General features: G+C 46.0%; 1 protein-coding gene across 1 annotated transcript; it reads right to left on the reverse strand.

The window, feature by feature from the left end:
* Positions 1-800: 800 nt before the first annotated feature.
* LOC123142475 (uncharacterized) lies at positions 801-2,875 on the reverse strand. Its single transcript, XM_044561374.1, has 3 exons — positions 2,813-2,875; positions 2,183-2,459; positions 801-1,618 (listed from the first exon to the last, which is right to left on the reverse strand). The coding sequence occupies exons 1-3, from the start codon at positions 2,873-2,875 to the stop codon at positions 882-884; spliced, it is 1,077 nt and encodes a 358-aa protein (XP_044417309.1). The 3' UTR covers positions 801-881.
* Between the last annotated feature and the right edge of the window lie 11,104 nt (positions 2,876-13,979).

Below are 13,979 nucleotides of genomic sequence, written 5' to 3' on the forward strand. Positions count from 1 at the left end.
ACGAGCCAAACGGACCGGAGTGCCCATGTGTGCCTGGGAGAGCTGGTGATAAAGAAAGAAGTCATTCGGTTCCAAATTAGAACAATAAAAAATCGTTCGTTCTAACATGTCTGACACGAACAGTGCATGGCTGTGCTAGCTAATTTTTTTTTTCTGGCAAGAGGGCTGTACTAGCTCTTGACAAGCTGGGACGACGCTTTCTCCCATTCGACGCGGGATAGTACCGTGCATACTATATTCACTCCTCTAAAATATAAGGGGTATTGCATGTTACATTTATTCGATGTCAAACTTCGTGGAATTTGACCCATTATACCAGAAAATACATTAACATTTATAATACCATCTTCAAAAAAATATGGTTAAATGCTACTTTCTCCGTTCACAAAAATAAGATGTCCTAATTTTTTCCAGAATCGAATGTATATAGGCATGATTTAGTGTGTTTGTTTACTCATTTCAGTCTGTATAGTTCATATTGAAATGTGCAGAACATCTTATAGTGTTTGTAAACACAATTTTTTCCTGAATCGAATTTATATAGACATGTTTTAATGTGTTTGTTCACTCATTTCAGTATTTCAGTGCGTATATAGTAGTTCTCATTAAAATATCCAAGACATCGTAATTTGTAATGGAGGGACTACCATCTAGCTATTCACATCTTGTAGCCACAAAAAAAGGGGAAACATAGCACATGTAAATTTCAAACACTAGCAACCAAGATTCACCATCGAAAATCTTTTTACATAAGGATAAGGAAGGAATCAAATAATGAGAAGTACTACAACTACTCGATATGGCAAGTTGGCAACCGGCCGCCAGAGATTGCTTGGAACTTTGGATGAAAACCATACAGTACACAGTAGCTAGCAAATTAACTACTCCTTGTCCTTCTTCTCCTTCTCGAGCTTGCATTTCACCTTCTCGAACACCACGGCGGCCGTCGCCGGCGAGTCGAGCTTCAGCTTGAGCTTGCAGGTCCCCGCCAGCTTGTTCTTCTTCAGCTGCAGCGTGTACCGCACCTCGCCGGTGACCGCCACCTCCAGCTCGAACTCCCCGGTCTTGTTCTGGTCCTTGTACGCGGCGACGCCGGCGTTGCCCAGCGACACGTAGCCGCTCTCCTGGCCCGTGACGAGGCGGTACACCCGCGTCTTCCTGGGGCCGTGCTTGTCGCCCTTGTCGGCGACCTGCACGCGGTCGAACTGCTGCCCGTCGAACTTGTACGCCGCCTCCAGCGGCTCCGTGTTCTTCATGGTCGTCGCCCAGTTCCGGTTGCGGACGACGAGCCGCAGCGAGAGGTTGTACCCGAGCGACGTCGTCGGGGTGGTCGCCAGCGCGAACCTGGCCAGCGAGGCGTCCTCGACGGTGATGGATGGCTGGATGGCGAAGCTGTAGGCGGCGACCATGACGACGATGATGATGACGGCGGCGAGGGCGGCGAAGCACGCTAGTGGCCACTTGCATTTGTCCCAGCACCGGCCCATGCAGCCCATCGCCGGCGGTTTTCTTGATTCAGATCTTGGAGTTGGAGGGCCGAGAGGGTGCTGGAGGGCGGAGGGTGCTGGAGCTTGCTGGCATTGACTTTGTAATTTGAACTGTGAGTCTGAGTGGGGTACTTATGGACTGGGAGGAACGTACACCGAGTCGTGGTCTTTGTTCTTAGGGCATGGCACCCCATAAATTTTCACCTGCATCCGTATGTGCACAGAAGATCAGTGCACGGATACGGATGCGACGAAGATGACATCCGACACTAGCCGCGTACATTTTGACAACTCAAACTAATCGGACGAAATTCAATTAAACATGACCGGATTTTATATAAACACGGCCGGATTTCATATAAACATCATGGATTTCATTTGAGCTTGACGGATTTCATTACATTTACATCAACTAAGCGGAGCTCGTCTGGCTAGGTCTAAATGGTCGTCGGCGGCTGTTCCCCATGTCCGGACATGAACCAAAAGAACTGAAACTTCGCCTTTCCAGCTATGCCTCCGTAACATCCGTCTCTGGAGGCCCGGGAAGTTTGTCCGCCTCCACATCGCCGCCAAGCAACTAACGGCCGAAGATGCTCAGCCCACCAAGCTTGGCGTCGACGGGAGAATGGTGGCCTTCTTGGGACACGAGCGACGGCGACCTACCGCGCACTACTCTTCCTCGTTGCCGGCGGCACCCGCGGACGTGCCGACTTCTTCGTGGTCGTGGCGCCGGGGCACGGCCTCGGCGATGTCCTCCTCGTTGGTCTCGCCGAACAATGCCTCGCCCGCCTCGTCGTCGCACTCCTTGCCGGCGGCCGCCACCTCCGCCACCCGTTGCCGGTACCGCCAGCTGGCGAGGCGAATCTCGCAGGCGGAGCGGTAGGACTCGAGCAGCGCCTCCTGCTCAGTCGGGGTCTGCGTCCGACGCGACCGCCCTGCCGGCGGTGGCCTGCTGATACGTCGCCAACGTATCTATAATTTATGAAGTATTCATGCCATGTTTACAACAATTTTATATGGTTTTGGTGTATTTTTATACGATTTGAATGAAACTAACCCGGCCTGACGCTGTTTTCAGCAGAACTACCATGGTGTTATTTTTGTGCAGAAATAGAAATTCTTAGATTGGGTTGAAAATTTACTGTGATTTTTTATGGAGCAAAAGAGAACCCTGAAGCCTGAGAGCTGGACTAGACGAAGTCCAGGGGAGTGACAAGCTCAGGGGGCGCGCCCTAGGGGGTAGGCCTCACCGTCCGAGCTTCTCGGTCCCTTATGGGGCCCCTTGATGAGAAACCGATGCCAAAAATTTCTATAAATACAGAAACCCCAGAAAGAATCCTAGAACTTCTGCTCCGGCGGCACAAGCCTTTGTTCTGAAGAGATCCCATCTAGAGCCCTTTTTCGGCACCCTACTGGAGGGGGAAATCATCACCAGAGGCCATCTTCATCATCTCGGAGGTCTCCATGACGAGGAGGGAGTAGTTCACCCTCGGGGTTGAGGGTATGTATCAGTAGCTATGTGTTTGATCTCTCTCTCTCTCTCTCTCTCTCTCTCTCTCTCTCTCTCTCTCTCTCTCTCTCTCTCTCTCTTCTCTCGTGATCTTGATTTGGCACGATCTTGATGTACCATGAGCTTTGTTCATATAGTCGGTCCGTATTGTGTTTTCTCCACTCTATCTTGTTGTGATGAATTGAGTCTTGCTCTTTGAGGTTTCGTTATGTTGGATTGAATATTGGATTTGAGATCACTTGATTTTTGTCTCGTATGTGGATACCCGTGGTGACAATGGGGTATTATATTAAGTCACTTGATATATGTTTGAAGGAAATATGCTCTAGAGGCAATAATAAAGTTGTTATTTTGTATTTCCTTATATCATGATAAATGTTTATTATTCATGCTAGAATTGTATTAACCGGAAACTTGATACATGTGTGGATACATAGACAAAACACCATGTCCCTAGTAAGCCTCTACTAGACTAGCTCGTTAATAAAAGATGATTAAGTTTCCTAACCATAGACATGTGTTGTCATTTGATGAAAGAGATCACATCATTAGGAGAATGATGTGATGGAAAAGGCCCATCCGTTAGCTTAGCATGTTGATCGTTCAGTTTTATTGCTATAGCTTTCTTCATGTCATATACATATTCCTTTGACTATGAGATTATGCAACTCACGGATACCGGAGGAATACCTTGTGTGATATCAAACGTCACAACGTAACTGGGTGATTATAAAGATGCTCTACAGGTATCTCCGAAGGTGTTTGTTGGGTTGGCATAGATCGAGATTAGGATTTTTCACTCCGAGTATCGGAGAGGTATCTCTGGGCCCTCTCGGTAATGCGCATCATGATAAGCCTTGCAAGCATTGTGACTAATGAGTTAGTTGCGGGATGATGCATTACGGAACGAGTAAAGAGACTTGCCGGTAAAGAGATTGAACTAGGTATGAAGTTACCGACGATCGAATCTCGGGCAAGTAACATACCGATGACAAAGGGAATAATGTATGTTGTCATTACGGCTTGACCGATAAAGATCTTCGTAGAATATGTAGGAACCAATATGAACTTCCAGGTTCCGCTATTGGTTATTGACCGGAGAGGTGTCTTGTTCATGTCTACATAGTTCTCGAACCCGTAGGGTCCGCACGCTTAACGTTGTATCATATGAGTTATGTGATTTGGTGACCGAATGTTGTTCGGAGTCCCGGATGAGATCACGGACATGACGAGGAGTCTCGAAATGGTCGAGAGGTAAAGATTCAAATATAGGACGATAGTATTCGTACACCGGAAGTGTTCTGGGGGTACCGGGTACGTATCGGGTCACCGGAAGGGGTTCCGGGCAACCCCCGACAAGCTATATGGGCCTAATGGGCCAAGAGGGGAAACACACCAGCCACAAAGGGGCTGGTGCGCCCCCCATATGGTCTGGCCAAATTGGGGAAGGAAAGGGGAAGAAGGAAAGGAAAAAAAGGAATAGGACCCCCCTTCCCCCTCTTCCCTTCCTACTCCGAATAGGAATAGGAAAGGGGGGAGGCCGAATTGGGAGGACCCCAAGTAGGATTCCTCCTACTTGGGGCGCCCCCTTGGCTGCCTCTCCTCCCCTCCAACCTATATATACGAGGGAGGGGGGCACCGCTAGAACACACAACAAACATTATTAGCCGTGCATGTACAGACATGGCCTCGGAACACTGGAGACCGAAAAGGTCGAACATGAATCATATAGTAGATATGATCAACATAGAGATGTTCACCATTGAAGACTACTCCATCTCACGTGATGATCGGACATGGTTTAGTTGATATGGATCACGTGATCATTTAGATGACTAGAAGGATGCCTATCTAAGTGGGAGTTCTTAAGTAATATGATTAATTTAACTTAATTTATCATGAACTTAGTCCTGATAGTATGTGCATATCTATGTTATAGATCAAGAGCTCGTGTATAGCTCCCCTGTTTTATTTTTGATATGTTCCTAGAGAAAACTAAGTTGAAAGATGATAGTAGAAATGATGCGGACTGGATCCGTGATCTGAGGATTATCCTCGTTGCTGCACAGAAGAATTATGTCCTTGATGCACCGCTATGTGACAGACCTATTGCAGGAGCAGATGCAGACGTTATGAACATTTGACAAGCTCGGTATGATGACTACTTGATTGTTTAGTGCACCATGCTTTACGGCTTAGAACCGTGACTTCAAAAACGTTTTGAACGCCACAGAGCATATGAGATGTTCCAAGAGTTGAAATTGGTATTTCAGACTCATGCCCATGTCGAGAGGTATGAGACCTCTGGAAATACTTTGCCTACAAGATGGAGGATAATAGCTCAACTAGTGAGCATGTGCTCAGAATGTCTAGGTACTACAATCGCTTGAATCAAGTGGGAGCTAATCTTCCAGATAAGATAGTGATTGATAGAGTTCTCTAGTCACTATCACCAAGTTATTAGAACTTCGTGATGAACTATAATATGCAAGGGATGACGAAAACGATTCCCAAGCTCTTCGCGATGCTGAAATCAGCGAAGGTAGAAATCAAGAAAGAGCATCAAGTGTTGATGGTTAACCAGACCACTAGTTTCAAGAAAAGAGGGCAAGGGAAAGATAGGGAACTTCAAGAAGAATGTCAAGCAAGTTGCCACTCCCGTGAAGAAGCCCAAAACTGGACCTAAGCCTGAAACTGTGTGCTTCTACTACAAAGGGAATGGTCACTGGAAACGGAACTGCCCCAAATGCTTGGCAGATAAAAAGGATGGCAAAGTGAACAAAGGTATATTTGATATACATGTTATTGATGTGTACTTAACTAGTGTTCATAGTAGCCCCTGGGTATTTGATACCGGTTCAGTTGCAAAGATTAGTAACTCGAAACAGGAGTTACAAAATGAACATAGACTAGTTGAGGGCGAAGTGACGATGTGTGTTGGAAGTGATTTCAAGATTGATAAGATCACCATCGCACACTCCCTCTACCTTCGGGATTAGTGTTGGACCTAAATAAATGTTATTTGGTATTTGCGTTTAGCATGAATATGACTGGATCATGTTTATTGCAATACGATTATTCATTTAAGTCAAAGAATAATTGTTATTCTGTTTACATGAATAAAACCTTCTATGGTCATACACTCAAAATAAATGGTTTATTGAAACTCGGTCATAGTGATACACATATTCATAATATTGATGCCAAAAGATACAAAGTTGATAATGATAGTGCAACATACTTGTGGCACTGCCGTTTAGGTCATATTGGTGTAAAGCGCATGAAGAAACTCCATGCGGATGGACTTTTGGAATCACTTGATTATGAATCATTTGATACATGCGAACCATGCCTCATGGGCAAGATGACTAAAACTCCGTTCTCCGGAACAATGGAGCGAGCCACTGACTTATTGGAAATAATACATCCGATGCATGCGGTCCGATGAGTGTTGAGGCTCGCGGCGGGTATCGTTATTTTCTGACCTTCACAGATGATTTGAGAAGATATGGGTATATCTACTTGATGAAACACAAGTCTGAAACATCTGAAAAGTTCAAAGAATTTCAGAATAAAGTGGAGAATCATCGTAACAAAAAAATAAAGATTCTACGATCTGATCGCGGAGGCGAATATTTGAGTTATGAGTTTAGACTTCATTTAAAACAATGTGGAATAGTTTCACAACTCACGCCACCTGGAACACGACAGCGTAATGGTGTTTCCGAATGTCGTAACCGTACTTTATTGGATATGGTGCTATCTATGATGTCTCTTACCGATTTACCATTATCTTTAAGGAAATATGCCCTAGAGGCAATAATAAAGTTGTTATTTATATTTCCTTATATCATGATAAATGTTTAATATTCATGCTAGAATTGTATTAACCGGAAACTTAGTACATGTGTGAATACATAGACAAACAGAGTGTCACTAGTATGCCTCTACTTGACTAGCTCGTTAATCAAAGATGGTTAAGTTTCCTAGCCATATACATGAGTTGCCATTTGATTAATGGGATCACATCATTAGAGAATGATGTGATTGACAAGACGCATCCGTTAGCTTAGCATGATGATCGTTTAGGTTGTTGCTATTGCTTTCTTCATGACTTATACATGTTCCTATGACTATGAGATTATGCAACTCCCGAATACCGGAGGAACACTTTGTGTGCTATCAAACGTCACAACGTAACTGGGTGATTATAAAGATGCTCTACAGGTGTCTCCGATGGTGTTTGCTGAGTTGGCATAGATTGAGATTAGGATTTGTCACTCCGATTGTCGGAGAGGTATCTCTGGGCCCTCTCGGTAATGCACATCACTATAAGCCTTGCAAGCAATGTGACTAATGAGTTAGTTACGGGATGATGCATTACGGAACGAGTAAAGAGACTTGCCGGTAACGAGATTGAACTAGGTATTGAGATACCGACGATCAAATCTCGGGCAAGCAACATACCGATGACAAAGGGAACAACATATGTTGTTATGCGGTTTGACCAATAAAGATCTTCGTAGAATATGTGGGAGCAAATATGAACATCCAGGTTCCGCTATTGGTTATTGACCGGAGATGTGTCTCGGTCATGTCTACATAGTTCTCGAACCCGTAGGGTCTGCACTTAACGTTCGATGACGGTCGGTATTATGAGTTTATGTGTTTCGATGTACCAAAGGTTGTTTGGAGGCCCAGATGTGATCACGGACATGACGAGGAGTCTTGAAATGGTCAGGACATAAAGATTGATATATTGGAAGGCTATGTTTGGACACCGCAAAGGTTTCATATGAGTTCGGGCATTTTCCGGAGTACCAGGAGGTTACCGGAACCCCTCTGGGAGTCAATGGGCCTTATTGGGCCTTAGTGGAAGAGAGGAGGAGGCGGCCAGGTGGAGGGCGCGCCCCTAAGCCCAATCCGAATTGGGGTGGGGGGCCACCCCCCCTTTCCTTCTCTCCCTCTCCCTCTTCCTTCTTCTCCTACTCCAACTAGGGAAGGGGGGAAACCTACTCCTACTGGGAGTAGGACTCCCCCCCTTGGGCGCGCCCTATGAGGGCCGGCCCTCTCCTCCTCCCCTACTTTATATACGGGGGAGGGGGGCACCCCATAGACACACAAATCAAAAGTTGTTTTAGCCGTGTGCGGTGCCCCCCTCCACAGGCTTCCACGTCGGTCATATCGTTGTAGTGCTTAGGCGAAGGCCTGTGTCGGTAACTTCATCATCACCGTCATCACACCGTCGTGCTTACTAAACTCTCCCTCGGCCTCAGCTGGATCAAGAGTTCGAGGGACGTCACCGAGCTGAACGTGTGCAGATCACGGAGGTGCCGTGCGTTCGGTACTTGATCGGTTGGATCGCGAAGACGGTCGACTACATCAACCGCGTTACTTAACGCTTCCGCTTTCGATCTACGAGGGTACGTGGACACACTCTCCCGCTCGTTGCTATGCATCACATAGATAGATCTTGCGTGATCGTAGGTAAATTTTTTGAAATACTGCGCTCCCCAACAGTGGCATCCGAGCCAGGTCTATGCGTAGATGTTATATGCATGAGTAGAACACAAAGAGTTGTGGGCGATAATAGTCATACTGCTTACCAACATGTCATACTTTGATTCGGCGGTATTGTTGGATGAAGCGGCTCAGACCGACATTACACGTATGCTTACGTGAGACTGGTCCTACCGACGTGCTTCGCACACAGGTGGCTAGTGGGTGTCTGTTTCTTCAACTTTAGTTGAATCGAGTGTGACTACGCCCGGTCCTTGTTGAAGGTTAAAGCAGCACACTTGACAAAAAATCGTTGTGGATTTGATGCGTAGATAAGAACGGTTCTTGCCAAGCCCGTAGCAGCCACGTAAAACTTGCAATAACAAAGTAGAGGACGTCTAACTTGTTTTTGCATGGCATGTTGTGATGTGATATGGTCAAGACGTGATGATATAAATTGTTGTATGAGATGATCATGTTTTGTAACAGAGTTATCGGCAACTGGCAGGAGCCATATGGTTGTCGCTTTATTGTATGCAATGCAATCGCCATGTAATTGCTTTACTTCATCACTAAGCGGTAGCGATAGTAGTGATAGCAATAGTTGGCGACACGACAACGATGCTTCGATGGAGATCAAGGTGTCAAGCTAGTGACGATGGTGATCATGACGGTGCTTTGGAGATGGAGATCAAAGGCACAAGATGATGATGGCCATATCATATCACTTATATTGATTGCATGTGGTGTTTATCCTTTATGCATCTTATTTTGCTTAGTTCGGCGGTAGCATTATAAGATGATCTCTCAATAAATTTCAAGGTACAAGTGTTCTCCCTGAGTATGCACCGTTGCTACAGTTCGTCGTGCCGAGACACCACGTGATGATCGGGTGTGATAAGCTCTACGTTCACATACAACGGGTGCAAGCCAGTTTTGCATGCGCAGAATACTCGGGTTAAACTTGACGAGCCTAGCATATGCAGATATGGCCTCGGAACACTGAGACCAAAAGGTCGAGCGTGAATCATATAGTAGATATGATCAACATAGTGATGTTCACCATTGAAAACTTCTCCATCTCACGTGATGATCGGACATGGTTTAGTTGATTTGGATCACGTGATCACTTAGATGATTAGAGGGATGTCTATCTAAGTGGGAGTTCTTAAGTAATATGATTAATTGAACTTTAATTTATCATGAACTTAGTACCTGATAGTATTTTGCATGTCTATGTTGTTGTAGATCAATGGCCCGTGCTACTGTTCCTTTGAATTTTAATGCGTTCCTAGAGAAAGCTAAGTTGAAAGATGATGGTAGCAACTACACGGACTGGGTCCGTAACTTGAGGATTATCCTCATTGCTGCACAGAAGAATTACGTCCTGGAAGCACCGCTAGGTGCAAGACCCGCTGCAGGAGCAACGCCGGTCGTTGTGAACGCCTGGCAGAGCAAAGCTGATGACTACTCGATAGTTCAGTGTGCCATGCTTTACGGCTTAGAACCGGGACTTCAACGACGTTTTGAACGTCATGGAGCATATGAGATGTTCCAGGATTTGAAGTTAATATTTCAAGCAAATGCCCAGATTGAGAGATATGAAGTCTCCAATAAGTTCTATAGCTGTAAAATGGAGGAGAATAGTTTTGTCAGTGAACATATACTCAAAATGTCTGGGTATCATAATCACTTGACTCAGCTGGGAGTTAATCTTCCGGTTGATAGTGTCATTGACAAAGTTCTTCAATCTCTGCCACCAAGCTACAAAAGCTTCGTGATGAACTATAATATGCAAGGGATGGATAAGACAATTCCTGAGCTCTTCGCAATGCTAAAGGCTGTGGAGGTAGAAATCAAGAAGGAGCATCAAGTGCTGATGGTCAACAAGACCACCAGTTTCAAGAAAAAGGGTAAAGGGAAGAAGGGGAACTTCAAGAAGAATGGCAAGCAAGTTGCTGCTCAAGTGAAGAAGCCCAAGTCTGGACCTAAGCCTGAGACTGAGTGCTTCTACTGCAAAGGGACTGGTCACTGGAAGCGGAACTGCCCCAAGTATTTGGCAGATAAGAAGGATGGCAAAGTGAACAATGGTATATGTGATATACATGTTATGGAAGTGTACCTTACTAATGCTCGCAGTAGTGCCTGGGTATTTGATACTGGTTCTGTTGCTAATATTTGCAACTCAAAACATGGACTACGGATTAAGCGAAGATTGGCTAAGGACGAGGTGACGATGCGCGTGGGAAATGGTTCCAAAGTCGATGTGATCGCCGTCGGCACGCTACCTCTACATCTACCTTCGGGATTAGTTTTAGACCTCAATAATTGTTATTTGGTGCCAGCGTTAAGCATGAACATTATATCTGGATCTTGTTTGATGCGAGACGGTTATTCATTTAAATATGAGAATAATGGTTGTTCTATTTATATGAGTAATATCTTTTATGGTCATGCACCCTTGAAGAGTGGTCTATTTTTGTTGAAACTCGATAGTAGTGATACACATATTCATAATATTGAAGCCAAAAGATGAAGAGTTGATAATGATAGTGCAATTTATTTGTGGCACTACTGTTTGGGTCACATTGGTATAAAGCGCATGAAGAAACTCCATATTGATGGACTTTTGGAATCACTTGATTATGAATCACTTGGTACTTGTGAACCATGCCTCATGGGCAAGATGACTAAAACTCCTTTCTCCGGAACAACGGAGCGAGCAACATATTTATTGGAAATAATACATACTGATGTATGCGGTCCGATGAATATTGAGGCTCGCGGCGGGTATCGTTATTTTCTAACCTTCACACATGATTTGAGCAGACATGGGTATATCTACTTGATGAAACATAAGTCTGAAACATTTGAAAAGTTCAAAGAATTTCAGAGTGAAGTGGAAAATCATCATAACAAGAAAATAAAGTTTCTGCGATCTGATCATGGAGGAGAATATTTGAGTTACGAGTTTGGTCTTCATTTGAAACAATGCGGAATAGTTTCGCAACTCATGCCACCCAGGACACCACAGCGTAATGGTGTGTCCGAACGTTGTAACCGCACTTTATTAGATATGGTGCGATCTATGATGTCTCTTACAGATTTTCTGCTATCGTTTTGGGGTTATGCTTTAGAGACGGCTGCATTCACGTTAAATAGGGCACCATCTAAATCCATTGAGCCGACACCTTATGAACTGTGGTTTGGCAAGAAACCCAAGTTGTCGTTTCTTAAAGTTTGGGGCTGCGATGCTTACGTGAAAAAAGCTTCAACCTGATAAGCTCGAACCCAAATCGGAGAGATGTGTCTTCATAGGATACCCAAAAGAGATGTTGGGTACACCTTCTATCACAGATCCGAAGGCAAGATATTCGTTGCTAAGAATGAATCCTTTCTAGAGATGGAGTTTCTCTCGAAAGAAGTGGGTGGGAGGAAAGTAGAACTTGATGAGGTAACTATACCTACTCCCTTATTGGAAAATAGTTCATCACAGAAATCAGTTCATGTGACTCCTACACCAATTAGTGAGGAAGCTAATGATGATGATCATGTAACTTCAGATCAAGTTACTACCGAACCTCGTAGGTCAACCAGAGTAAGATGCGCACCAGAGTGGTACGGTAATCCTATTCTGGAGGTCATGTCACTTGACCATGACGAACCTACGAACTATGAGGAAGCGATGATGAGCCCAGATCCCACAAAATGGCTTGAGGCCATGAAATATGAGATGGGATCCATGTATGAGAACAAAGTATGGACATTGGTTGACTTGCCCGATGATCAGCAAGTCATAGAGAATAAATGGATCTTCAAGAACACTACGGGAAACAGCTAACTTGCCGTCAGGGGACATTTTTGCCGTCAGCTTTTCGTCGGGCAAGACGTCAAAGAAAGATTTGCTGTCACCACCAGACGGCAAAGAAAATTGACGACAAAATATACTTTACCGTCTACGAAAAAAACACAGACGACAAAGAGAGCACTTTGCCATCTGTGAAACAAATCACAGATGGCAAAGAATCTTTGCCGTCAGTTTTTGTTTTCACAGACGGCAAAGAATCTTTGCCGTGTGTGTTTTTATTAGCAGACAACAAACTGAGCTCTTTTGCGTCTACGTTTTTTTTCAGACGGCAAAGAAGAAACACAAGACGGGGATTGATCACATGGATCGATGACATGGCACGATCCACTCCACTCATCCCCAGCTCCCTACAGCGCCCCACCCCACGCCCCACGCGCCCCACCACTCTCTCTCTCTCTCTTCCTTATCCTCCCGCACCCACCCTCACCACGATCTCTCTCCCTTCTCTCTCGTACCTCTCTCTGCTCTCGATCCACAGCAAGCCGGCGCCCGACACCACCTCGTCTGCCGGCCCCCACCTAGCCCACTGACCCCTGCCCTTTCCTCTCAACCCCCGGCGCCACCGGCCCCTGCCCCTTCCTCTCAGCCCTGGCGCCACCGGCCCATGCCCCATCCCCCGTCGCCCCTGCCGGCTTCCACGCCCCGTCCCCCGTCGCGCGCCGTCCGCCTCCGCCGCGCCACCAGAGCCCGCCTCCACCCCGCCGCTCTACCGGAGCCCACCTCCGCCTCAGCCTCCGCAGCGCCACCGGAGCCCGCCTCCGCCCATGCCACCGGCCGCCCGCCCTCCTCTGCCCGCGCAACCGGCCGCGCGCCGCCCGCCTCAGCCACGCGCCCGCGTCCGCCCGCCTTCGCCTGTGTCCGCGAGCGCCGTCCGCCCGGTGGAGCCCGCCTCCGCCCCTGCCACCGGCCGACGCCGGTGCTGGCGCCACCAGATCGAGCGCGTCCTGTAGTGGCCTACACAGATAGAGGAGTGGCGGATCGAGAAGCGCTTGTTCGTCTCCACCAGATCGAAGCCGCGGTGGATCCAGAAGATATTCATGTGTAATATTGTTGTGTATTGTGATGTAGACATGCAGTACTCCGTATTGTATAATGTGTATTGTGTAAAATCTAGTCTGGTATATCTTGTGGGTTTTTGTCAATCTGGAAATATCGATAATGTGTATTGTATACGAAGATTGGTAGTGGGGTTTCCTTGACCGTGTCGACCATCCCGTGAAATATTTGCTAGCTGATCTCACCTATGCACTGTGGGTTTATTTTTTATTTGATTAAAAAATATTTCTATGCCGTCTGTGATGTATGAGGTTGACGGCAAAGATGGCGTTTGGCTGATGGCAAAGATGCTTTTCTTTGCCGTCTGTAATTTATTCGATTGACGGCAAATCTGATGTTTGGCTGACGGCAAAGTCTTTGCCGTCTGTCCGATGAAAAGTTGATGGCAAAGTATTCTTTGCCGCTTCGACTTTGCCGTATGACTTTGCCGTCTGCTTCCTGACGGCAAAATCTTTGCCGTCTGGATTTAGGTCTTTGCCGTCTGTGATCCACAGACGACAAATTAACTGTTTCTTGTAGTGGAAGAAGACTGACGTTGACGATAATGTTACTATCTACA

The sequence above is a fragment of the Triticum aestivum genome, chromosome 6D, assembly GCF_018294505.1.
Source record: "Triticum aestivum cultivar Chinese Spring chromosome 6D, IWGSC CS RefSeq v2.1, whole genome shotgun sequence".
NCBI lineage: Eukaryota > Viridiplantae > Streptophyta > Magnoliopsida > Poales > Poaceae > Triticum > Triticum aestivum.

Excerpts from the sequence above, each read along its gene's own strand:
- LOC123142475 (XM_044561374.1), bottom strand. The coding sequence starts at position 2,875 with ATGGGATCTCTTCAGAACAAAGGCTTGTGCCGCCGGAGCAGAAGTTCT. Across the intron at positions 2,460-2,812 it reads GTTCTAGGATTCTTTCTGGG|ATACGTTGGCGACGTATCAG; the intron begins GTTTCTGTATTT and ends CATAAATTATAG. Across the intron at positions 1,619-2,182 it reads AGAAGTCGGCACGTCCGCGG|TACCCCACTCAGACTCACAG; the intron begins GTGCCGCCGGCA and ends CCAGTCCATAAG.